We start from the raw sequence: 26,710 nt of genomic DNA, 5'->3' as shown, positions 1-26,710 counted from the left end.
TTATTGGCTTGCCAGCTTGAAATATTCATATACATGTGTGCGTGTGTAATTTAGGTTTTAAAAGGACTGAGATATTGTTGATGAAACTTTCTCTTGCAGCTGGAAGGTCTCAAACTTGAAACTGAACTTCACATACAAAATGTTTTGTCTACTGTGTGGAACCATGGATAGTGCATATTAGAATACTGGGCTGCTTGTAAAAAGTAAATAAGATTCCTGAGACCCAGACTTAAAGGTGACTTGCAAAGGAAAAAAACAAAGATTCTGGCCCCATTTTAGCTTCTTTATAATTTAATGCATATTCATACAGTATATCTGAAAGGTTTTTGTTAGTGTTTTTTCTGTTTGATTTTGTACAGTAGCTCCTCACTTAAAGTCGTCCCAGTTAACGTTGTTTCGTTGCTACGTTGCTGATCAATTAGGGAACATGCTCGTTTAAAGTTGTGCAGTGCTCCCTTCTGATGTTGTTTGGCAGCCGCCTGCTTTGTCCACTGCTTGCAGGAAGAGCAGCCCATTGCAGCTAGCTGGTGGGGGCTTGGAACCAGGGTGGACCAGAAGCCCTGCTCAGGGGTGGCAGGTTTGTAGAAATTTTGGTGATGCTCTGAACCCGCCCCCCCAAAACTCCACCCCCCCACCTGCCCAAGGCTCTGGGAGGGAGTTTGGGTGGGGGAGGAGGTCTGGGGTGCAGGCCCTAGGCTGGGGCAGGGAATTGGGGTGCAGGCCCTGGGAGGGAGTTTGGGGATGGGAGGGGGTGCGGAGGGAGGGGGTGCAGGTTCTGGGAGGGAGTTTGGGGATGGGAGGGGGTGCAGGTTCTGGGAGGGAGTTTGGGGATGGGAAGGGCTCAGGGCAAGAGTAGCGGTGTAGGGGGTGAGGGCTCTGGGGCTGGGAATGAGGGGTTTGGGGTGTGGGAGGGGCTCAGGGTGAGAGTAGGAGTGTGGGGGGTGAGGGCTCTGTCTGGGGCTGGTGGGTTTGGGGGGTTAGAGAGGCTCAGGGCTGGGGCAGAGGGTTGGAGTGCAGGGGGATGAGGGCTCTGGCTGGGACTGGGGATAAGGTGTTGGAGGGGCTCAGGGCTGGGGTAGAGGGTTGAGGGTGCGGTGGCAGGGTAAAAGCTCTGGCTGGGGGTGTGGGCTTTAGGGTGGGGCAGGGCTGGGGATGAATTTGGGGTACAGGCAGGCTGCTCCGGGACAGGGGCCAGAGAGGAGGACTCCCCCCAGCCCTTTCCCTGCTGGCAGCAGCGAGCTCTGGGGCAGGAGCCCCCCTTTCCTGGCCCCCCAGCAGCACACTCACCCCCACCACTGTCACTGCATGTGCTCCTAGGGCCCCTCTCAGGTCCAGGAATCTCCCTCGCCTCCCCCTTGGTGGGTGCCGGGGCGTGCTGCGTGCACCTCCTCCCCTGCTGTTGCCCCTGACTGTAGCCTCACTGGGGGGTAAGGGATGGGGCTGCCTCCTTGCCCAGCATGCGGCAGGAGCAGGGACTGTGGTGGAGGGTCCCGCCGGAAAAGGGAATCTTATGGGGAAATTGGATTCACTTAACATGGTTTTGCTTAAAGTTGCATTTTTCCGGAAGATAACTACAAAGTTAAGTGAGGAGTTACTGTACCTGAGAAATTCAGGTCTTATCTATCATTGGTAACTTGGAAAATAGTGAAATTGGCATCAGGATAGATGGAAAGCTTAGCATATGAGGCTATGTCTACACTACAGCCTATGTCAGCATAACTTACATTGCTTAAGGTGGTGATTAAGCCTCTCTCGTGAGCAATATAAGTTACACTGACATAAGCACTCATGTGCACAGGGCTAAGTCGGCGGGAGAGCTTCTCCTGCCGACTTAACTTCTGCTGATCGTGCAGGTGGGGTTTTTATGCCAATGGGGTTGGCCGGCCGCCGTGGGACGGCCCGGGGTTAATGGTTAAGGCGGGTTAACTGTTGCTTACCGGTTAACCTTTTACATCCGTTGTTCACACGGGGAGGGTTGACACACACTCACTCACACAGGGCGTGACCAACCCATCTGACCCTCTCTACCTGGTGCTCTGTCCTCCATGCCTGGCTGGACCCCCAGGACGGACCCGCCTCTCCTGGTGCTGTGTCTTCCTGAGGCAAGACATTGGCTGGGAAAGAAGGGTCATATGCCCCTCCTCTCCAGATTTCTGCCAGGGTTCACACCAGAATGTGGCCAGCAGCAGCCTTTCAGCATTGTGCGGGAGGAAAGGGATGGGAGCTGCTTCCAGTGTCAGGGGAGGAGGGGGTGGAAGGGATGACCTGGCCTGTATCTTTGCAGAGCTCATCGCTTCTCCTCCCCACCCCATCCCAGGTTGGAAGCAGCTTGTTCCTTCCTGCCTGCAGTATCAAAAGGCAGCTAACACCTCCAGACTGCTGCTGGCCACTGACAAAACCCAGCCACTTCCTGGCTACAGTGTGGGCAGGAAGGGGTTAAGCCCTCAGAATGCATTGTCACCAGGAAACCTGACTGCAGGGACTTCAGCAAACTCCGCTGGAGAGGTGGCTCAGGAGGGGAGTGTGCCTAGGGGACGGAGCAACCCCTTGCTCCCTGGGGCGGGGGTGTGTGTGGAAAGGGTGCTGAGCCCCTGCTCCAGGAACTGCTGTGGAGCCTGTAGGTTTGGGGCATGAACAGGCTGAAAATCGCTTCCACCCTGCCACTTTAGAGCTTAGCTGAGAGGCAGAGAGGCTTCCCCATGCCAGCGCTGTGTGGGGCTTTGGCACAGGCAGGGCTTGGCTCCTCCTGGCCAGTGCTCTGGGCTGGAGGGTCTTGGGCTTTCCTGGGGCGCCAGCCCAGCCAGAGGCGGTGGGGCAGGAAGGAGCCTGCTGGCCAGGCTGTTCGTGAGCTGAGTGCTCCGACCAGGGGCTGGTTCTCTGGGCATGGGATGCACCCTGCCGGGGAGGACATAGAAGAACAGTGAGTTGCAGGAGGTTGAGAAGGGGCAAAGCAAGGAGAGGACAGCGAGAGGGGGAACGCTTAAAGGGCCGATTGGTGGGCAACATAGACGACATGTTAGTGGCCACCATCTGGCACCTGCCCGCACTCACCAGCCACCGCAGCTTGCAGTGCGCAGCCAGTGCTGGTTGGAAGTGGGATGGGGCTCTGCTGACTGAGAGCTGGCACACAGCAGGGGCTGTGCTGACAGACCAGCAGGGGAGTGGCTGACCCTGCCAGCTGCATCTTCACCCTGCCACCAGCCTTGCACACCCTTTCCCCATCGTTGGCCACTGGAACCTCCAACTCACCGCTGGTGGACGGGCGGCTGGCAAACAGGGGTCCAGCCAGCAGCTACAGTGGATCCATCAGTAGTGATGGGGGGAGACAGAAAATCTGGGACAGTTTGCCCGTTTTTAAGAAAATGTTGGGACACTTGCAGGAGGGCTTAAAAACAGGACATCTGGTCACCCTGCACTTATCCTGTGACACTCAGCATCCCTTTCATCAGCAACAACATTTCCCAGGGTCAAAGATTCTAGTGCCTATAACATTGCACACCAGTAGCAGATGACAGGTTAGCATACATCCTAAAACACCAAAATCCCCTCAATAGGTACTCAGCAGGATAACAAGTCTCTTGGGCCATGTATAAATATACAGTGCTGCAGCAGAGCAGCTGTGCCACTATAGTGCATCAGGTAAAGAGAGATCTATGCTGATGGGAGAGAGCTCTCCTGTCGACATAAGAAAAACCCACCTCCATGAGCAGCAGAAGCTATGTCGCAGCAGAAGCTCTCCCGCTGACATAGTGCTGTGCGCATGAATGCTAATGTTGGTATAACTTATGTTGTTCGGGGGGTGCTGCCATAGGCTGTAGTGTAGACACAACCTTACTGTATTAGCCCTGCACAACTAAAACCCTCATCTGGACAAGAAAATTTAAAAGAATATCAACTTAAACCCCACATTTCAGTTGGAATATTTTTTCATTCTCCCTATATCTTTAATGGAGAGTGCTGCTTTGCACTTCTAAAATGTCTTTCAAAGGATATCAAAGTATTTTATAAGCATTAAGCTCCATAATTCCACACACACATTAGTATTTTCGCCTCTAAAATGAAGATGTTGAGGGCAGAGTTAGCCTTTGAAAAATGGCATTGTGAGGTTCCATATTTACTGCATCCTGATGATTCCACATCAAATTTGCTCAGTCTAAAAGTAAAAATGTTTTTTCTGACACCACTGAAAACTCAACCTGGAATCTCTAGAGCCTTGTACTTAGTCTTGAGCATCATCAATAGAAATAAAAGATTCAGTTGTAGTGCTGCTGATGTATAAAAAATGATACAGAATCCAGCTTCGTGTCCCATAGCTATGTTGGTTCTACCAGTCTAGCCAGGATACAAAACATGATGTTATAATTTTTTTTTTTAATGACTGAATACACACGCAGGGAAACAGATGTCAAGAAGCACAACATTGTTTTTACTCAGTCACTTTCTTAATCATAACCATACTGACTTGCTCAAAATCAGAGTGAGTTAGAAGCAGAGGCAGGAGTAGTACTAAAAACACTGATTCACAATTCCTTGATATAACAAATTAGACACATTCCCTAACTCACTTCCAATAGTAAGGATTCACCTGTAATGTACTCTGGTACGAAGTACAGTACACTCCCGTATATCCAAATGGCCTGGGGGACAGCCTAAACTTTCAGATAATCGGGCACTCACATAAACGTGAGTGCTACCAACCAACATAGGGAACATGGGGGATGCACTCTGGATTCAGATAACCTAATTCCTTTTATCTGAAAATCCCAGTTAACTGAAATTATACTGTACTATAAGTGCCAGGTATTATTTTAAAATCATTTTATCTGACCTGCCTCCACCTCCTGATTGATGAACAATACAGGCGATGCCAGCCACGCTTAATTGGTTAACCATTTAAATGACATATTTTTTAATCGTTTAAACGGTTAACTTTTAAAATGGTATTTACATGCCTAGTGTGAACCCTGAAGTCTTAAAGATAAGAAGGTAAATATAAAGAATCCAACTATGCAGTATTTCTTCTTAAAGGGGGCTCAGTCAACTTGATGTTAATTTAACGATTGTACTGCATAGTTCTGATTGATTACCGTTGAACTCGCTTGAGTATGAGTAATTTTACCAGGTGTCCTATATTCAGCATAGGGAAATATGGTCACCCTATATAAGTGGCATTATAAAATTGTAGTTATCTTTTGAGTTTGTATATAGACTAGTTTTTTGAGGTGTTGAATCTGCTTGTCTGAATTGTATTTACCGAAGGGTTTGATTAATTTGGCAGTTACATCTTCAATGTCATGTGTTAGTATCATTGTCCTGAATAGATTAGGTTGCCAGCCACTATGAGCTCTTTCACAAAATTCTTGATGAATGTGTTATTTTCCTTTTGTACTTGTTGATAGCCCATGTGATCCTAAGTAGTGTAAAAATATGTTAAGAATCAGACATGAGCTTTAAGCCAGAAAACTAGATGTTACTTGGTATGCCCAAGTATTGAATGTATTGCTGAACTGTGGTTGACTTACATTTCTTATGTGCAATACTTAAATACAGTGGGGATAAGATAAGGGTTAGTTTTCATTCTTACCCTTACGTTTTTGGCCTTAATCTTAAACAAGCAGAAATAAAGGGAGAGAAATCATATGTAGGTTTATGAGTTGATATCATGGACCCCTTGCTGTTCAAGGGTCTGATCTTGCAAATCTTTGTATGAGTAGTTTTATGGATTCTAGTGGGACCGCTTGCAGGATAAGGTCCAAATTTGTACTTGATCTGTTCAGTTCTATACGGCTGGAATAAATAACATGCATACCACACAGTGCATTGCAGAAATCCTGTTTCCCATGGCCAGAGACTTAAGGGTTTTTTTGTTAGTTTGGTTTTTTTTGGTTGTTTTTTTTTTTTTTGACTCAATAGACCAGTGACCCCAAGACTTTTTACCTCATGCCCTCCTCAACCCCTCTTTGCATTCCCCCTGAGCTGTGGCTGGGAGTGGAGCCGTGGCTCTGGGGCGCGGGACGTGGACAGGGGTAAGGGGGCTGGCAGCCGGGACCCTGGGCTAGGAGAGGAGCTGGGTGGTGCCTCCCCCGGCGGGAGCTGGCCCGGGCCCCAGCTGCGCCCCCCTGAATATTCTGCCCCACAGTTTGGGGACCTCTGCAATAGACTGACTTATTTAGGAGCATTTATGTTCTGTATCGGTTGGTCTTTGTAAACTATATTGAAAAATCTTTATAAAATGTATTTGGAAGGTAGAAACTGGTAACCATGGACAGTTACTAAAATTACAGTTTCTTTTTAGAGGCACTTGAATACGGTGATGGGCACAGTATAAGATTTTGTATTTAAAAGAGGTAACGATTTTGAGGGTCTTCTAATTGCAGTGGTTAAAACCCATATTTCAGCAGGTGGATGGAGTGAACTTTGTGTTGCTGAACATAGAGATCTGCAATGAAAAAATTAACAGTGGACTCATAACTAGGGCTCTACCAAATTCACGGCCATGAAAAACACGTCACACACACGTCTGGTCTTTTGTGTGCTTTTACCCTAAACTATACAGATTTCACAGGGGAGACCAGCATTTCTTAAATTGGGGGGTCCTGACCCAAAAGGGAATTGTGGGGGAGGGGTGCAAGGTTATTTTATGGGGGCCATGGTATTGCCACCCTTACTTCTGCTCTGCCTTCAGAGCTGGGTGGCTGGAGAACAGCAGCCGAAGAGTGGCAGCTGCTGACTGAGGGCTCAGTTCTGTAAGTAAGGGTGGCAATACCATATCATGCCATCATTACTTCTGCACTGCTGCTGGTCGTGGCTCTGCCTTCAGAGCTGGGCGACTGGCCAGCAGCTGCCGCTCTCCAGCTGCCTAGCTCTGAATGCGGCGCCGCCGCCAGCAGGAGCAAGGGTAGCAGTACTGCCCTCCCCCACAACTCCTTTTTGGGTCAGGAGCTCTACAATTACAACACTGTGAAATTTTAGATTTAAATACCTGAAATGTCTTCTTTTTAAAATCTTATGACCGTGAAATTGACCACAATGCACCATGAATTTGGTAGGGCCCTACCCATAACCTCTTGGTGTCCCTCAACATTTCACTGCGATTTGAGAAGTAAGAGATTGTCCTTTTCTCTTGTTCTTTTGCTCCCTGGCTTGTCAGGATGGGAGAGCACCACGGGGCTGCTGCGATCGATGTGGAGTACTTTCCTGCTAAATGTGGATTGTCCGACTAGCATAATTCTGGTCGTTACTGGAGAATGCTACTATGGATCTGGTCTCATTCAGAAAGGGGTTGTAATGACCATGCTGGAACACTGCTTCCACATTTTACTTGTCAAGAATAATCCTCAATGTGTATGGGGGTGGGTGGGCAGAGAAAGGGAGAATGAAGATAGTTGTGAAGCTTCAAAGTTAAAGATTCTATGCCAAATTCAGTGCTGTAAAACTGTTCTATAGAACGGCGTCAATTTGTGTAACAGTTAAATGTTTAAATACAAAAATTCCAGGATGCTTCAAGTTGAGGCTGGTGTTGGTTGTGAGCAGGGTCAGGTTTTCTTTCTTCTCCTGCGCTATCATAAACATGGGTTAAGAATGCCACTCCATCTTTTTCTCTGGGTTTCTCTGGACTGATACTTTATGTTTAAATATACAGTAGGACTTAGTGGTTTTCTTTTGGATTCTTACATACCAAAAAACCCTGTTAAATTTTATCCTAGTAGATGATAAAACATATTTATCTATAAAGGTTCATAAATGCCAGTTCAGGATTGTTTTTTCCATTGAACGAGACTTCTGTTTTTCCAAGGAACTATGTAGAGTTTGCTTACAGTTTATGCTAACTCAGTAGATTAAATGACATTAAGCTATTACAATACTAGATTATTACTCCTTAGTTTTTTTTAAAAGATAACTGAATATTGGTATGTATGTTTGTTCAAGCCAAACTTACTTCAGGTTGAGGCCTTGTGTAACTAGATCATGACTCAGGCCTTGATCCTGAAAAAGCTCTCAAGTGCTAAATTTACATATATGAATCATCCAGTGAAGCCAATGGAACTGTGTATTTGTCTAAGGCCTGGTCTACACTACGAGTTTAGGTCAAATTTAGCAGTGTTACCTCGATTTAACCCTGCACCCATCCACATGACAAAGCCCTTTTTTTCCGACTTAAAGGGCTCTTAAAATTGATTTCTTTACTCCACCCCCGACGAGGGGATTAGTGCTGAAATCGGTCTTGCTGGGTCGAATTTGGGGTAGTGTGGACGCAATTCGACGGTATTGGTTTCCGGGAGCTATCCCAGAGTGCTCAATAGCGACCGCTCTGGACAGCGCTCTCAACTCCGATGCACTGGCCAGGTAGACAGGAAAAGGCCTGCGAACTTTTCAGTCTCATTTCCTGTTTGGCCAGCATGGCGAGCTCACCTGCACAGGTCACCATGCAGAGCCCATCAGCGTAGGAAACCATGCAGTCTCAGAATCGCCGAAGAGCTCCAGCGTGGACTGAACGGGAGGTACGGGATCTGATCGCTGTATGGGGAGACAAATCTGTGCTGGCAGAACTCAGTTCGAAAAAACAAAATGCCAAAACATTTGAAAAAATCTCCCAAGGGCATGAAGGACAGAGGCTATAACAGGGACCCTCAGCAGTGCTGCGTGAAAATTAAGGAGCTCAGGCAAGCCTACCAAAAAACCAGAGAGGCAAACGGCCGCTCCGGTTCAGAGCCCAAGACATGCTGCTTCTATGATGAGCTGCATGCCATTCTAGGGGGTTCAGTCACCACTACCCCCAACCCTGTGCTTTGACTCTGTCCAAGGAGTGGGAGTCAACACGGAAGTGGGTTTTTGTGTTGAGGAAAATGATGAGGAGGAGGTTGTAGATAGCTCACAGCAAGGAAGCGGAGAAACTGGTTTCCCCAACAGCCAGGATCTGTTTATCACCCTAGACCCTGGAGCCACTACACCCCGAACCCACCCAAGGTGTGCTCCCGGACCCTGAAGGTGGAGAAGGAACCTCTGGTGAGTGTAGCTTTGTAAATATTATACATGGTTTAAAAGCAAGCGTATTTAATGATTGATTTGACCTTGCGTTTGCGGCCAGTATAGCTACTGGAAAAGTCTGTTAACGTGTCTGGGGATGGAGTGGAAATCCTCCAGGGAACATCTCCATAAAGCTCTCCTGGATGTACTTCCAAAGCCTTTGCAAAAGGTTTCTGGGGTGGGCAGCCTTATTCCGTCCTTCAAGGGAGGACACTTTACCACGCCAGGCCAGTAGCACGTAGTCGGGAATCATTGCAGAGCAAAGCATTGCAACGTATGGTCCCGGTGTTTGCTGGCATTCAAACAACATCCGTTCTTTTTCTCTCTGTGTTACCCTCAGGAGAGTGATATCATTCATGGTCACCTGATTGAAATAGGGTGGTTTTAGTAAGCGGACATTCAGAGGTTCCTGCTGGGCTGTTTGCCTGTGGCTGAACAGAAATCTTCCCTGCTTTTAGCTATGCGGTGGAGGGAGGGGTGAAGCCATCATCCCAGAGAATTGGGTGTGTGTATGTGCGTTTGTGGTGGGGGGTTAGTTGGTTTTCTGCTGCACGTTAACCCGGAAACCACAGCCCCTCCTTTTAAATTGCCAACCCATTTTAAATGGCCAACCCAACGGCTACTTTGTATGGGAAATGAGGGCGCTGCTGTTTGAAACCATTCCCACATGTTATGAAGGTTAAAGAAGCCAAAAGAGTGTGGCTTACCATGGCTGCCTGCAAGCTGCAAGCCGAATTCTGTTGCACGGCCCTGCATGAGTGATCTCTCACACCAAACCGGCATACCCTCAATAAGAGGCAAAATGCGACCTTGTAATTAAAACACATGTTCTATGTAATGTTAACAGCAAGGTTTACCGTGAAAGAGTGTACCCATTGTTCTATAAAATGTTTTTAACTACCAGTCTCCCTTTTTTTTCCCTCCACCAGCTGCATATGTTTCTCCTTCCCAGAGGCTAGCGAAGATTAGAAGGCGAAAAAAACTCACTCGGGATGAAATGTTTTCTGACCTCATGCTGACCTCCCACACTGATCGAGCACAGCAAAATATGTGGAGGCAGACAATCTCAGAGTGCAGGAAAGCACAATATGAACTCGAGGAGAAGTGGTGGGCTGAAGATGATAGGTTGTGTCAGCTTGCTCACAGAAGGCAGGAATCAATGCTCAGGCTGCTGGAGGATCAAACTCATATGCTCCAGCGTATGGTTGAGCTGCAGGAGAGACAGCAGAACCACAGACCTCTGCTACAGCCCCTGTGTAACCAACCGCCCTCCACTCCAAGTTGCATAGCCTCCTCACCCAGACGCCCAAGAATGCGGTGGGAGGCCCTCCGGCCACCCAGCCACTCCACCCCAGAGGATTGTCCAAGCAACAGAAGACTGGCATTCAATGAGTTTTAAAGTTTTAAACTTTTAAAGTGCTGTGTGGCCTTGTCCTTCCCTCCTCCACCACCCCACCCGGTGCTTCTCTCCTCCACCACCCCTCCCGGGCTACCTTGGCAGTTATCCCCCTGTTTGTGTGATGAATAAATAAAGAATGCATAAATGTGAAGCAACAATGGCTTTACCGCTTCTGCAAGCGGTGATCGAAGGGGGGAGGGCAGGGTGCTTAGCTTACAGGAAAATAGAGTGAACCCGGGGGTGGAGGGGTTTCATCAAGGAGAAACTAATGGAACTTTCACACCGTAGCCGGGCCAGTCATGAAACTGGTTTTCAAAGCTTCTCTGATGCGCACCGCGCCCTCCTGTACTCTTCTAAACGCCCTGGTGTCTGGCTGCGCGTAATCAGTGGCCAGACGATTTGCCTCAACGTCCCACCCCGCCATAAACATCTCCCCTTTACTCTCACAGATATTGTGGAGCACACAGCAAGCAGTAATAACAATGGGAATATTGGTTTCACTGAGGTCTAAACGACTCAGTAAACTGCGCCAGTGTGCTTTTAAATGCCCAAATGCACATTCTACCACCATTCTGCACTTGCTTAGCCTACAGTTGAACAGCTCCTGACTACTGTCCAGGCTGCCTGTGTATGGCTTCATGAGCCATGGCATTAAGGGGTAGGCTGGGACCCCAAGGATAACTGTAGGCATTTCAACATCCCCAACGGTTATTTTCTGGTCTGGGAAGTAAATCACTTCCTGCAGCTGTTCAAAGAGACCAGAGTTCCTGAAGATGTGAGCGTCATGTATCTTTCCCGGCCGTCCCGCTTTGATGTCTGTGAAACGTCCCTTGTGATCCACCAGTGCTCGCAGCACCATTGAAAAGTACCCCTTTCGGTTTATGTACTCGCTGCCTTGGTGCTCCGGTGCCAAGATAGGGATATCGGTTCCGTCTATGGCCCCACCACAGTTAGGGAATCCCATTGCAGCAAAGCTAGCCGCTATGACCTGCACGTTTCCCAGAGTCACTACCCTTGATTTTAGCAGCTCAGTGATTGCGTTGGCTACTTGGATCACAGCAGTCCCCACAGTAGATTTGCCCACTCCAAATTAATTTCCGACTGACCAGTAGCTGTCTGGTGTTGCAAGCTTCCACAGGGCTCTTGCCACTTGCTTGTGAACTGTGAGGGCTGCTCTCATCTTGGTATTCTTACGCTTCAGGGCAGGGGAAAGCAAGTCACAAAATTCCATGAAAGTGCCCTTACGCATGCGAAAGTTTCTCAGCTACTGGGAATTGTCCCAGACCCACAACACTATGCGGTCCCACCAGCCTATGCTTGTTTCCCAGGCCCAAAATCGGCATTCCATGGCATGAACCTGCCCAATTGATACCATGACATGCACATTGCAGGGGCTCGTATTTTGTGAGACGTCTATGTCCATGTCCTCATCACTCTCATCACCACGCTGCAGTCGCCTCCTCGCCTGGTTTCGCTTTTGTTGCAGGTTATGGTTCTGCATATCCTACTGGATAATGCCCTCGGTGTTTATAGTGCTGATAATTGCGGCGGTGATCTCAGCGCCATGTTCCCTGTACGATGGCATCTGTGCTGAAAAAAGGCGCAAAACGATTGTCTGCCGTTGCTCTTACAGAGGGAGGGGCGACTGATGACATGGCTTTACAGGGTTGGCTTACAGGGAATTAAAATCAACAAAGGGGGTGGCTTTGCATCAAGGAGAAACAGAATGGCCCCCTCAAGAATAGAACTCAAAACCCTGGGTTTAGCAGGCCGTTGATTTCATGGAGGGAAGGAGAGAAGGGGGAGAAAATGAATACAAATGAATACAAAACAAATCTGGTCTATTTCTTGTTTTGATCCACATCATCTATCTTTATACATCTTAGGCTGGCAGCAGACGGTGCAGTACTACTGCTAGCCATTGTCATCTCTGGGGTGCTCGCCAGAAGACGGTGCAGTAGGACTGCCGGCAGGACTGAATCTTAGGAGACTAAACTTAAAAAGGGAAATGACCTGGCTGAGTCACTCCCATGTTTGCCCAGACGCCCCTGACTGATCTCACCGAGGTTAGCTAAAAGCCATCAACGCTGTACTCCTGGGTGCTCTACCAGTCATAATACACCGTCTGCTGCCAAAAGGCAATGAGCTGCTGCTGTGTAGCAGTGCACTACTGCATCTGCCAGCACTCAGGAGACATACAGTGATGGTGAGCTGAGCGGGCTCCATGCTTACCGTGGTATGGTGTCTGTACGAGTAATCCAGGAAAAAAGGCGCGAAACGATTGTCTGCTGTTGCTTTCACGGAGGGAGGGAGGGAGGGAAGGGGTGGCTTGACAATATGTACCCAGAACCACCCGTGGCAATGTTTTTGCCCCATCAGGCGTTGGGATTTCAACCCGGAATTCAAATGGGTGGCGGAGACTGTGGGATAGCTACCCATAGTGCAACGCTTCGGAAGTCGACTGTAGCCTTAGTACTGTGGACACACTCTGCCGACTAAATACACTTAGAGCATTTGTGTGGGGACACACACAATCGACTGTATAAAAAGGCTTTCTAAAAAACCGACTTCTATAAATTCGACCTAATTTTATATTTTTTGTGTTTGCAGAACTCAAGGCTGAGTTTTCACTTTCTTGAGATTGGTGCTCATAAGAAACGTGGTACTGATAGAGTGTTTATTATTCATGGTAGGTACTTTAACCAAGATAATTTTGTTTTCTTTACATGTGTATCTTTACAGTTGTAAACTCAATTAAATGGATGCAGTTAATCTATTTGAGTTAATTTTGGGCAATTTGTTTTTGTTTTGATATGCATGATAAACTCCTCAGTTTGGCATTTCAAACTTAGATATATGTGGAAGAAGAAAAATGTAAAAGTCATCATCTACTCTTTCTGCTGTCCGAAATAACTAAGTTTCATTTTGTTTATAATAGGTTATTTTCGTAATACAAATATATGATCCTGGTTCTACTTTCAGATGCCAAGTGGATCTTATTGTTAACTTAGTCCCATTCTTCAAATTCTGTCTCACCTGAGAATAGTTCCTTTGATTTAATTGGAATTATTTCATTCAGCAAGAGTTTGCAGGATCAGGTCATTAGCTTGTATATGGTCTTACACAATAGAGGATTTTTAGGTGCACCGTGAGCTCATGTATATCTTTTTCTATTGCATGTGTATCTAGAAAAGTTAGCAGACTTTTCTCCAAAGAGTGCACATGATCAACACTAATATCTGACAATAGAATCTGATTTTGTATTTAAATATTTCTGTTCTTGAAGATGCCTGCTGCTTGTGATTCACTGCTTGAAGATATTGAGGATATTGTGTCAGCACAAGATGTGAAACCACATGACCGACAGTTTGCACGAAAGAATGTTGTTCCTAAAGTGCGAAAACGCAGTTCACAAAAAAACGTTCAGGCAGATGATGATCCACCAAGCGATAGGTAAGTTCTTTTTTTCAAAAAAGCCCTAGTATGTACACACTTCCATTTTATTTTAAAAAACCGGAATGTGGCATTGCCACATAGCTTTTAAGTTGTCTTCAGATTTGGTTGTAATAAAAACGTTGCTGCTTTTGTTAAGCATGCTGATAATTTGGGGCCAGAGTTTCAAAAATACTCGGTACTCCCTATTGTGACCTAATTGCTAAAAAGCTCAGCGGCTCCCACTGAAATGCCTGAATGAAGTGACCGGATATGCAGTATTGGCCAGCACCTCGTATTATTTTCAGAGACAGTTACTGGATACTGAGAAGTTCTGACAATTTGGACTTTTCATTTAGGGTGCGTAAATGGGAGCTGAGCTCTTGAAAATCTCGCTCTTGGATTCTAGTGTTTTTTTGGAGTTTAGGGGTGGGGAAGTAGAATTTAAAATGTTAAAAGTGGTGACAGTTTACTGTTGAGTCTTTCAGATTACCTATTCAGTAATGGAAATAACTGACTGTTAAATGGCATGGAAGAGTATCAGCATCAGATAACATAAAACTGATATTCTGTAGAAAAAATGTTGGTTGCAACAGGAAAGCTGATGCATCTATGCTTCTTTCAAGAATAAAAAGAGAGGGTAGAAGTAGGTCTTTGCATTAAAGTATCCCTTCAAAGTAAATTTGAAATTGAATGTAAGTTTTTAGAAAATGCTAAAAAGACTTCAAGATATTAGATCTGCCCTCTAGTCCCACTGCCAATCTTTGTGATTGTACATCATTTTCTTATTTTGTTTTTCTTTTCCCTGTTGCTACCTGTGAAGCCCACACAAACAATAGAAACTGAACATATGCAAAGTGCTATCAAATGCACTAAGTAAACAAGAAAATAATCCATTTCCAGTCTTTAATCTTTTAATCCTGGAATTCACAGGAAACATCATTTTTGCTTTATGATTTACAGTCTATTAGAGATCTGCTGAATTTCAGAAGCATAAGAGCATTTTTTTAATCATAAAGTCTGTAGAGTTAGCCCCATTCAAAGACAGTAGACAATATGTTCTTGATATGATGGAATCAATGTATTTGTTGCCGTATCAAGGATCGGCCGCTATCCATGTTTAGTAGTTCTCTCTGTTGGCCACTCACCATTACTGTGTGGTTTTCAGTGTTTTTTACTCTGATAATTTACGTCCCTACAAAGGATGACCTTTTTGGAGCTTTATGTCTGGGATTTAGCCAGGGAGGTTTAAGGACTACACGTGTGTGTTTGATTTTATCCTAGGCCTTGACTACACTGCAGAGTTTTGTCGGGAAAACCTGCCTTTTTCCTACAAAACAGTGGAGGTATGCATACTACAAAGCTACTTTTGGCCGAAAACTCTGCTGTTTTCCTGACAAAATAAAACCACCTGGACGAGAGGCATAAAGCATTTTGCAGAAAAGTTAAAGCTACAAGGCGTCAGTGTAGATACTGCTGTTTGTTTTGTTGACATAACTGATTTCCACCAGTATCCCACAATGCCTGCCCTGACCGCTCTGCTCACTGTTTGATCTCTGCTGCCCTGCAGGCATGTGCCCCTCCCCTTTCAAAGCGCCTGGAAGTATCTGACAGCTGAGCATGCTGCTCTGTTCTGGGAACAAAGAGCAAATCATTAACTTGGAATGCTCCTGTTCTCCCCTGCACTAGGAAAACATGGACAGGCAGACTTTTGCTGTGGGGAGTGTGGGGGCAGATTGCTGTGCTGCTTTGACATTCCTCAACATGGAGAGCTCACAGAGCTGCTCAGAATGCTGTTCCCGGCAGCTGAGGAGGCTGTCGGAGAACTCAGAGAGAATCACAGAACGATAGGCAGGCAGAGCGGGCTGCTTCTGCCAGGAGTGTAGGGAGAGACTGCTGTGCGGAGCAGAGTCAGGGGCTGATGTGTGTGCGGGGTGTTCCCCTCCCCCTGCCTCAGGATAAGTTGGTCAGCCTGCTGTCTCCCTCTCCCCCCACACACACTACTCTCTTCTTCCTCCCTCCCCACACTTCAGTTGAAAAGTGGCTGACAATCTACTAGGATGCCCATGGAATGATGGGATTGAGAAACCTGCATCATGTGACACTACACCTGCCCCATGAGGCATTGCAAACCCTTCCCAAAGCATCCTGCAACTAGTTGCACAGTGGGAAAGCTACCACAGTGCACTGCTCTCTGAATCGATGCAAGAGCTGCTCATATGGATGCACTCTGCCGACACAAGGAGCATAGTGTGGACACGCAACAGCGGTTTTAATTGAAGCGGCATAACTTTTTCTGACAAAACTTTGTAGTATAGACAAGGCCCTACTAATTTTCTGCAGACGGGCATGATTCTTATCCATTGGCCATTCTTGACTCCTCAGTGTCTCTTAGGGCTTGTCTGCACTTACAGTGCTGCAGTGGCGCAGCTGCAGGGCTTTTTGAAGACACTACCTAGCCTTCTCCCATCAGTGTCGGTACTCCACCTCCCCAAGAGGTGTTAACTACGTTGACGGGAGAAGCCCACCCTCCTGAGCAATGTACAGTAGAGCCTCAGAGTTACAAACACCTTGGGAATGGAGGTTGTTTGTAACTCTGAACAAAACGTTGTGGTTCTTTCAAAAATTTACAACTGAACATTGACTTAATACAGCTCTGAAACTTTACTACACGGAAGAAAAATGCTGCAATTAGGGATCTTAATTTAAATGAAACAAGCACAGAAAGAGTTTCCTTACCTTATAAAATCTCTTTTTAAACTTTCCCTTTATTTTTTTTAGTAGTTTACGTTTAACACAGTACTGTACTGTTTGCTTTTTTATTTTATTTTTTTTCTCTTCTGCCTGATTGCATACTTCCGGTTCCAAATCGGGTGTGTGGTTGACCGGGCAGTTCGTAACTCTCAGGGTGTACTGTAGTTATACAGACGTAAATTGGTAGTGTAAGCCAAGCCTTGAGATTTCTGTTCTCTTCTTCTAGTGGGCTCTTTTGTATTATGGCTGTTCCTCTGCAGAGGCTTTACTCTGGAGCAACCTTTTTTAGCCCAATTATAAATCTTCAAATAAGCTGGCATGCTCTCTACTACAGTGGTACAAATCTGCCACAATAATAATTTTTTCAAAGTAGCAGCTTTTTAATTCTTTAATTATTTTTTTTTCTTTTTAATAATACATTTGTAGCTCATAAAGGTTGGGGTACAGAGCTTTTCATCCCTACCTCACTGGTCAGTAGCTGGTCTGGATTAGTAGTGATGTCTGATAGGTGGCCTGTGTGGAGTGAGTTGAAGGCACATAGGTGAGGCAGCATGAGAAGCTTGAATTTAGCTGTACCTATTTCATGGATAGATGACTTATTTTAGTGCTGCCAGTCTGGTAATGTGTATGAACATTGAAATCTCTATCTAAGAAAAAAAAAATCAGGTTTGGTTTTTAGGTTTTTGATTCCATGTAGCCACAGAGTATAGTCGTCTCTTTCCATATACCCTCTCTATTTTGAAGCTATCATTTCTTTCTTACCTTCCCCACCCCCCATTAAAATACTGAATCTTTTCTTCCCTCTCTACCTCATTGAGGCTGGGTGGAGGGTTTACATGTGTGAGTCATTTAACATTCCAATGTATAGGGACCAAAACCTTTTGTTCCTGAGTGCCTGAAATGACTTCATGTTTTATTTTGTTTTTATCTCTAACTTGCTTTCCTGATTCTGTTCACTCAACAGCATTATTCCCGGTGCACAAAAAATTTGGATACGCACATGGGGATGTTCTCATAATAATTCAGATGGGGAATACATGGCTGGACAGTTGGCTTCTTATGGGTACAAAATTACAGGTAATGATCTCAGTCAAACTACTTTCAGGTTTTTTGCTGATTTAAATATTTAGATTGAACCAGTCTAGTCTTCTTAAATTAGATTTTACTACACCCCCTTTCACCTCACCATGTTAGCTGGCTTGTTTGGCATGAGTAAACTGTATTTGGAAGTCCATTCAGTGATGTGAACCATATTTGTGGGCCTCATAGAATTGTAGGACAGCAAGGGACTGCAAGAGGTCATCTAGTCCAGTCCCATGCATCTTTTGAGGCAGTTCTGATCTGTTATGTCAGATTGATGTTTGTATGTGATGAGTCCTGCTAAAAATTACTGAATTTAAGTTAAAATAGATTTTGGTGCAGATTCAGTAGTTCATTTTTACATCTCACTGTCTTGGGGATTTTTAAATCTCTACTTTAGTTAAAACTTGAACTAAATCTTATGTCAGTAAACTTCTGTGTTTTTCTTATATAACTATAAACAAATTCATTGTCTGTAGTCTTCAGATATATATGTGTATGTATATATAAAACTTTGAGATTTTATATGCCAGATTTTAACCTGAACTTTTAAACCTGCTTTTTGAGGATGAATTTTACAGTAGAAACACTAAAAACCTTTAACTGCCTGTTGAGCTTTAGGAGACCTGCAGACTGCATATTATTTTGAATGCAACTGAGATCTAACTGGACAAAGAAAGATTTGGTGTGCTCAGCTGCAAATGGGGACACTAATTTGAAGCCTGTCTTTTTTTCTTTATGTGCTGGCAGATTCTGATCATGGTACAGAAGTAGCACACTTGTCCTTAGGGGCAAGAACACCATGTGACATAAAATAGTGCTCCCTCCTGACAATTTAAGTACTGCATTGATAGGACCCAAAAGGAGAGTCCTGTTTCATTACCCTCCCCTGGAAAAAAATGGTGATCACTGATAGGAAGAAAAGAGAGAGAGAGACTTTTCCTCTGATCAAACGAAAGTGAATGGCTTCAGAACAGTTATGGTTGGCTTATAGGTTTCAGAGTAGCAGCCGTGTTAGTCTGTATTCGCAAAAAGAAAAGGAGTACTTGTGGCACTTTAGAGACTAACAAATTTATTTGAGCATAAGCTTTGGTGAGCTACAGCTCACTTCATCGGGTGCATTCAGTGGAAAATACAGTGGGGAGATTTATATACATAGAGAACATGAAACAATGGGTTTTACCATACACACTGTAACCAGAGTGATCACTTAAGGTGAACTGTTATAGGGTAACATCTAACAGATAACAGCAAATTCTATGATAATCATGTGGGTTTGTTTTACTTCCAGTGGTTTCTGGTAGAGTAAGGTGTTTTGGTTTATTTTATTTTATTTTTGTTAAGGAGAACCCAACCATTGGTCTAAACATAAGGAAGCATACTGTCATTTGAACACCTGGGTGAGGAGTGACCTGGAGGGAATGTCTTTTGTCACTTAACGACTTGTCTGTCAGACTTTGGAGCAGAGTTGACCGACTTTGATGGGCACCATGTCAAGCTCTTTATTTCTGGAGGGGTAACTATTGTGATATGTAGGCGTTGGGGCAGGATCTTCTGGATTCCAAGGGATATAAGACCCTACCTATTCCTGCTTCCCCTTTGAACAAGACTGTTTTTAATGTTCTCATCTGTTTGCCCTCCTCTCCTTTGCCACAAACAAGCAGTACAACATGCCTAATACAGTGCTGAAAAGATCACTTAAGAAAACTGAAAACATCCGTAACATATTGAAATTAAAACCATAGCTCTTAACCAGTCAAAGTTGAGAATGAAGGACACAATGCAAAATAATAGCAAATGAGTTAAATTTTCATAGAGAGAGTTCCCCAGGTGATTGCTTCAGTATATATCTGGATACTTTAACGCATTTATGCCTAAGATTAGGTGCTCAAATACTACAGTAATGTGTGATATAAAAACCTATATAGAATAGAGTAGGAGTGGGTCTTAATGGATGTTAAATGATGCGTGAACTTTCCCCACTCAGCTTTAGTCTCTGCCTACACTCAGATTTGAAACTGTTAGTGACTTAGTGAAGACTATTCAAACATAGTTTTAGTTAGGAAGGTACTAATGTTTTCCCTACCTTGCGTAGATTGAGACTTTTTTGCAAAACTAAGTTAAATCTTGTTTACATAGGCTATACAGCGTTTCCCATCTAGCCAATGTGAAGTGGATCCAATTGTTCAAAAATGTGATTTAGTTCAAACAGAGCCTGCATTATTCATTTGTTGTCATAAATCTGGACTCCAAGGAAAGTGTGTGCAGTTTTGGAGTGTTGGACAGATATATTGGGCAATAAGAGGTGTCCATCATCATATTTTCTAGTATACTTTGTATGGATTGGATTAAAGAACATATCTCACAAACAATATATGCTTCATGTAGCACCAAGCTCTAACTAGCCAGAGGAGATTGGTGCCAGCTGATTCCAGAGCCTACTGTTAGAGGCAGATGTGGACAAAAATATTTTTAAATGTGCTCTAAAAGTGGCCACATTTAAAACATTTTTGACAAAATGTATTTTTTCAAAATATGCTCTTTTGACAAAGCTGGGAAGGTTTCTGGGGTCCAGGGTAGACTCTCTGGTCATTTCTGACCAGAGAAAGAACTAGAGATGTGAAAACAGCCATTTAGAGACAACTTCATTTCATGGAAATGTTTGAAAGGTGGTTTGTGTGTAGTGTGTGTGTAATAAAAACGAATGTCAAAACCTCAAAAGTTTTCGCAAAATGGAATTGTTCTCTTGCCTGCTTGAGGGCTCAAATGTATTTCCAGTGAGCAAATTCCTGAGTAGAGGACCTGCTAGAATGAATACCTTGCTTCCAATTTCCTTGAGCTTTAATATGGGTCAGATAGTCTGTATTCTCAAGATGCAATAATATGCTGTACTGTATTGCGGAATATATCATCTGTCCTTTTGTAACCACCTAACCAGTCCTGTCATTCTAAAATTAGGGCAAATGGCAATCTGCTACTCTGCATGCAGTAATGGAGTGCACTCTGTTATTTGCTAATTGATCATATTGTTTTTGTTTTAAAATTTTGTCAAATATTAAAAAGTCTGCAAACAAAAGTGTCTGAAATTTAACTCTGACTTTAAAACTCTCAGTTGATTCTTGGATTATATGTGAAATCATGAAATCAGCAAAATCAAAAATTGTCATAGAATTCATTCTAATAATCTTTTAATTTGCATGACCCATTAAGAGTGACATATTGGAATACCACGGTAGTTTCATCATGGACAATGTTTAGCTATCTGGAGGTAAGGAACCTGTGGGGTTATTTTTGGCACACAGTATGGTAATAAAATTGACAGACTTTTTCAAGAGAACATTTGGGTTTTACATACATCCTTGTTTCAGGGTAAAAAATGTAGCTTTGTGGGGAAGGCCTGAGTATTTGCAGTGGGGTCTTAGTGGGCCCCATGACTGAGTGGCTCAGAAATACCTCTGGTTACGATACAGTTCATTTATTAGACATGCAGGCTCTGGTTATGTGGTGGACATGAAATTGAGTCACGATTGCCAATACATATTTGAAAGGTAGCTGCTCCAGATGGCTTTAATTTTAAAAGATTTTATTCTTTTGTGGTCATCCCTAGCAACCTGACTTCAAGGGAAGGTGAAGGTATGTGAACCTACAGTGGGGAAAACCACTACAATGCATTTGATACCTTTGCTCATAGGAAGCATACCGTGGGATTGCTTTCCAGTACAGGACAAATGGAACTTAAATAATATGGGTCACTCCTCTGCTCAGTTTCCTTGGAAATAGTCAAATGGAGATTGCAAAGGAACAAGACTTTGTGCCCTCATCTCATTTTGCTGTTTGTTATCAAGCCTCCGCTTTCTGATGCCATTGGGGAATAACTGTATTTTCACTTTGTAATGAAAAGAGTAAATCCTGGTTATTTATGCTTGGGATATTGGTAGATTGAGAGGTAAACATTTTAAAAATGAAGGGGGAGAAATTCCTTTTTGCCTGAAATGTTTCAGGCCAGAAGTGATTTTTTTTTTTTTTTTTTTTTTTTTTAAGAAGTTTGAAATGCCAAACTGCATCTGTCATAAAGCCATAAAGATGTAACCTGCGGGACTATTTTGGGAAGCCAGGGCTCAAAGGCATTGTTTAAAACTTCTCTAACACTGAGAACTAATGCATAGACTTTTTATGTAATTATTTGTAGAGCTAGTTTTCAAGTTGAATTCGCAAACTGTTTGGTTCTGTGCCTATTTATGCAGTGATTGATAGAATTTGCATTAACCTCGTGTATAACTGAATGTCAGCAAATTTGAGGAACGGACTCTCACAATTTTCCACAACTGTCCAATTGTAGTGTATACCACACTTCGGCCCTACTGTTAGAGACATTTTCTGTCATCCTGGTGGAAAGTTCTAGAAGCCTTGTGTTAATGATTCCACTTAATGGAATTGCGGAGGCAGTGGAATAAAAGTATCTTCCAGGAAGTGAAATCTGAGCTCCTTCACTCCATCCTCAGTTTTTGCTTTTGCATGACAGAAGCAGGGAATCTTAATTTCTGCCATCCCTCATCTCAAAAGAATCACAAGGGTAAAATTTTACAAAGAGGAAGTGAGAAAAGCCTCATAAAAATGACAGAGATGCATATATTTGATATCCCTCCACCCTTGGTGCTGATTTGCAGTAATATAGGAGGCAAAAGCTGTTTCAGACAATTTGTCCTGCTGCAGCCTCCTCACCACCAAGTTTTTGATACTAGCAGGCAAAGTGAGCTTTTACCTACAGGCAGTCCTGCTTCTTTCCTTCAGGGCAGAATTCATCAATTGCTCAATTCTCAAGCTGGGACGTATTCTTATTTACAATGGGAACTAGACAAGCTTTGGATTTTTATCATAGCTAGTCCCCATACCCCTATTCCCAGTTTTTTTGTTATATGACAAAAAAATCATTGCTTTTCTAAATCAGGTGAATGTATTCCCTTGTTTTAAGTGTCTCTGGACATGGGTGAGTCTGCTTGGTTCTTAACAATTGCCCTTTTGAAGCCTATCTTAACTGGGCCTATATCTTTCTCTATTCTATATTATTTGCATAGTTGAAGTTTCTGAGACTTTGGAAGCAGGCCTGAGGGACTGAAAAATCTCACAAGCACATTATCCTCACTGACAGTTGGGTAATGCGTGTAAATCTAGGCATGCACACCTGTTTGGGGTTAATTTTTTTTTAGTAGCAGTCAGTCTGTTTCATACTCAAATGCTTGTGCACCAGACTAAATTCTGGCACTGCTGGCATTCTCAGATTACAGCATAATGGCTTTTAAGTGACACATTGTTCACAGGTCAGTTCATATTCTAAGCACCTTGCTTCCTCATCTGAAAGTAGTGCATGCAGTAAAGGGTTAGGCCACTGGTAATTGAATCTGTGGGGACTGCACCAGTATAAACTGCCAAGGTGAAATGTGTCTATGATAGCTGTCATCTTCTGGGTGATGTTCTGCTCTTATCCATGCAGAGCAAGTTAATCAGCCATTGCAGTTGGGCCTGTCTCATAGTTCCCAGCATAGTACCCTTAAGCAGTGGGTTATGAGTGATTTTGAAAAGCTTGTGGGAAAACAGACCAGTTCCCATAACTCCCAGAGAAACTCAGGACATTGCTCAGGCATATCCTCAAAATGAAGGCCTGGATTTTCTCAGACTCTTTTCACCTGGAGAGCCTGAAACTCAATCACCAAATGTTTTAAGTGATCCAAGAGAAATAGAGAAGCGTTACTGGAATTTGTGCTATAACTTGGTAACAGTTCCATTTGCTGTCTAAAGATGAAGTTCAGAAGGTGCCACTCGATGTTTAGTATGCAGTTACAGACTAATACAATGGAGTTCTTGAGACCTGCGGTGAGCAGCAGTAGCTATAGAACTTCTGAATCAGGAAGGACTCTTTTTATTAACAGTTTGGAAACAGTTGGGTGTTGGAAAGTCCAGAGTGGGTGCTTTTGTGTATGGTAGTACGATTGTTTTAGGGGCTTCTGATCAAGGTAACAGGTGCAGGAGATGATTGAGAGTTTTGAACAGTTGGCCTCTTTGAACTGTACTGAACCTATAGATGCAGCCCGCACACCCGGTCTGTGCTCGCATCATGAAGGCCGGGGTAATGGTTATGCAAACCTTCGTGGATAATTGTGTCTAGTTCCCAAATATTTACAAGTGTTGACCTGGCAAAGTGTGTAATGCTATAATTTTTTTAGGGGCGGGTACAAGTGGCATTATCTTCCCACCCAACAACTCCTTAATTTAATGGTGTGTGTGTCTCCACGATAATTCTCCATGACTACTATGCAACAGTGCGTATTCATACAAATCTGGAAACGTATTCTGTCAGCCCCTGCAAAACCAACCCAATCAGTACACAAAACAATAAAAAGCCACATATCTTGTGTAAAGGTTCCCCAGTCTCTGAAGACCGACTCTTCCTAAACTGTGTGTGTCTGCTGTCTCAAGAGTGAGAGACTTTCTTGAAGAGGTTATGGGTTCCTGGCATGGCCTCTATTGTCATCCTCGTTCTTGCCTAATTCCTTCATTTCTGACTACCCGTGCTTGCGGAACTCACATCTTGATTCCTCACTAGCCACGTCTTAGTGTTTGTACAGTAGTGTCACATAATATAATTTAAATACGGTAATATTTAAAAATATACTTTTCAAAATTGATATTTCATGCAACCCTAGTTGGCAATTAGTGATTATAAAACTGAAATCTTAATTTACAAAGTAAAGTTTTTTATCACAGTGCAATTGGTTGTTGGGTGTAGTGTGCGGATTCTGGACGGTGTTGGTGGCGTGTGACCTAGAACAGGTCAGACTAGATGCTCTGGAGGTCCCTTCTGGTTTTGAACCCTGATTGTTAAAGGGATATGTGCTGTATCTCTGGTAGCCAACAGGTGGCAGTATTGGATAACTAATACTGTACAATACTCTGTGTGTGTGTGTGTGTGTGTGTGTGTGTGTGTGTACACACGTTCAATACTGTGTGTGTGTGTGAGAGACTCGATCAGCTTGGCTACACAATTTAGTAGTGTCAGGTTTTAATCACCTGAAATTGGATTAGTTGACTCTTTTGAATAAAAATTGTAATATTTGTTGTCAGAATAGTTACAATGTAAATTTTTTGTGTTTGAGTTTCTGGATGATCAAATAAAAAAAACACATTTGCGCAAAATTAATTTGGGCTTAATTTAAATTGACAGTTACAAACTTAGTTCCTCCATTTAGAAACCCTTCCCCACTTGATTTTTACTGATTTAGGGGGAAAATATGTTAATGTTTGGTCTGAAACATTCCTGCAGGACTGTGGACATATTTCTTTTATAAGTAACCCTCCAGGTCTTTTTAATTATGAGTGAATGGATTTGAAGTTATTAAAAAACTTTTAAATCGATGTGTGTGTAAAGATGTGTGTTTTAACCATTTTAATAGTGTCTATAGTTGTAAAATATTTAAAATTGTAGAAATTGCTGAAATGCAGCTACCTGGTGTGGTGGAAATTAACAGCTGTTTGGCAGTACACAGTTGCTTAGGACATATCTTAATATTGCAAAGGGAGGTAGAGTTTAGATAGAGGAAATAATAGTCTCAGTATTTTGGATAGGTTCTTTTTATTGCAGAAAGTAGCATAGGTTCTTGAGTTAGATGGTCAGGATCATGGTTTTATGATTCACTCAGGTAAATTCCATACACCAGGGGTTCTCAAACTTCATTACACCACAACCCCCTTCTGACAACAAAAATTACTACACAGCCCCAGAAGGTGGGACTTGAGCCTGTCCAAGCCCCACCACCCTGGGCAGGGGGGGCCGAAGCCGAAGGGCTTCAGCTCCCAGCATGGGGCCTGTAGCCTGAGCCCCACCGCCCAGGGCTGAAGCCAAAGCCTGAGCCCCGTTGCCCAGGGCTTCGGCTTCGGCCACAGCAAGTCTTGACCCACAGTTTGAGAACTGCTGCCATACACCCATATTGGAGCTTTGATTTAGTGCTGATTCAGAAAGAATGCCGCCACCTACTGAATTACCAGCACCATTTCCATCATTTTCCTTTAAATAAAAAATCTATATAGTTGCGCACAATCCTGCAAATGTGAAGAGAACAGGAACTGATACAATGTTGTATTTTTGAATACAGAAGACTGTTTGAAAGAGCAGAGGTGCATAGTGTCCAAGGCCCTAGTGCAAACTTGGAGCACTAAGCCACTCTGGAGCTGGAGGGGAAGGAACTGAAGTGCAGCTGAGCCATTCTGAATCAGCTATTCCAGCCATAGCTGTAATAAACTCTTGTGCTGCTTGTACCTGCCCCCACATGGGATGGAATGACTAGTGGATTTGCAGTCCTTCCATAACTCCCTGCTAGACAGCAATGCTCAGGAGCCCATTTTGAAAGCTTATAGACAGTGCACCTCTGCACAACAGAAATAGAAGCCCACTTGTTCTGCTATGATAGCCTTCCACTGCTGCAGAGATAGGAACAGCATTTGCTCCAAAGAGATGTGAAATGTATTTGCTCTTTTCAGTGAGGTTTTTTTTAACAGCAAAGCCCTGTGTGTGTGTGTGTGTGTGTCTGTTTTATCCTTACTTACATAGCTGGAATGTTTAGGATGCTTCATCCATCTCCCTCCTAGTACCCCAAATCCAGTGCTCCTTTCAGATACTTGTGCCAACTAGCATAAATATTGTGGTTAGTGAATGACTAGACAACTTGTCAAGTGGGGATTACGGATTACAGTTGTCTTTTCAAATACAGTCCATGCTTGTTTGGAGGCTTACCTCCTAGTGGTATGCCTCCGTGGAAAATGCACATCTGTGAATCTTTTTAGCATTTATATGCTACCATTTGGAGCCATTATTAAATGTTATAGCTGAAGTGGAGGCTTCCGCTTTAAGTGGAAGACACTAACATTTGTTTTGTATGTCAAATCTCTGGCACTGAAATCTGCTTACAGAGAGAAACTAAACAGCAACTTTGTCTTGGATGACTATGAATAGGCTTTGACATAATC

General features: G+C 43.8%; 1 protein-coding gene across 5 annotated transcripts in view; it reads left to right on the top strand.

Annotated features, from left to right (window-relative positions):
* CDKAL1 (CDK5 regulatory subunit associated protein 1 like 1) overlaps positions 1-26,710 on the top strand; it is a 653,278-nt gene that overhangs the window by 2,919 nt on the left and 623,649 nt on the right. For 2 of the 5 annotated variants that reach the window (XM_007054896.4, XM_043540055.1), the window contains 2 exons: positions 13,713-13,879; positions 17,577-17,689. In XM_007054896.4, coding sequence (XP_007054958.3) covers positions 13,713-13,879; positions 17,577-17,689 — 280 coding nt within the window. Of the gene's footprint in view, positions 1-8,933; positions 9,007-9,956; positions 12,633-13,036; positions 13,116-13,712; positions 13,880-17,576; positions 17,690-26,710 lie in introns of those variants that run through there. The other 3 variants (XM_043540054.1, XM_043540057.1, XM_043540053.1) reach the window with 3 other exon arrangements.

Source organism: Chelonia mydas, chromosome 2, assembly GCF_015237465.2.
Source record: "Chelonia mydas isolate rCheMyd1 chromosome 2, rCheMyd1.pri.v2, whole genome shotgun sequence".
Lineage (NCBI taxonomy): Eukaryota > Metazoa > Chordata > Testudines > Cheloniidae > Chelonia > Chelonia mydas.
Note: the sequence above shows the minus strand (reverse complement) of the source record. Positions and strands in the feature narration are given on the sequence as shown.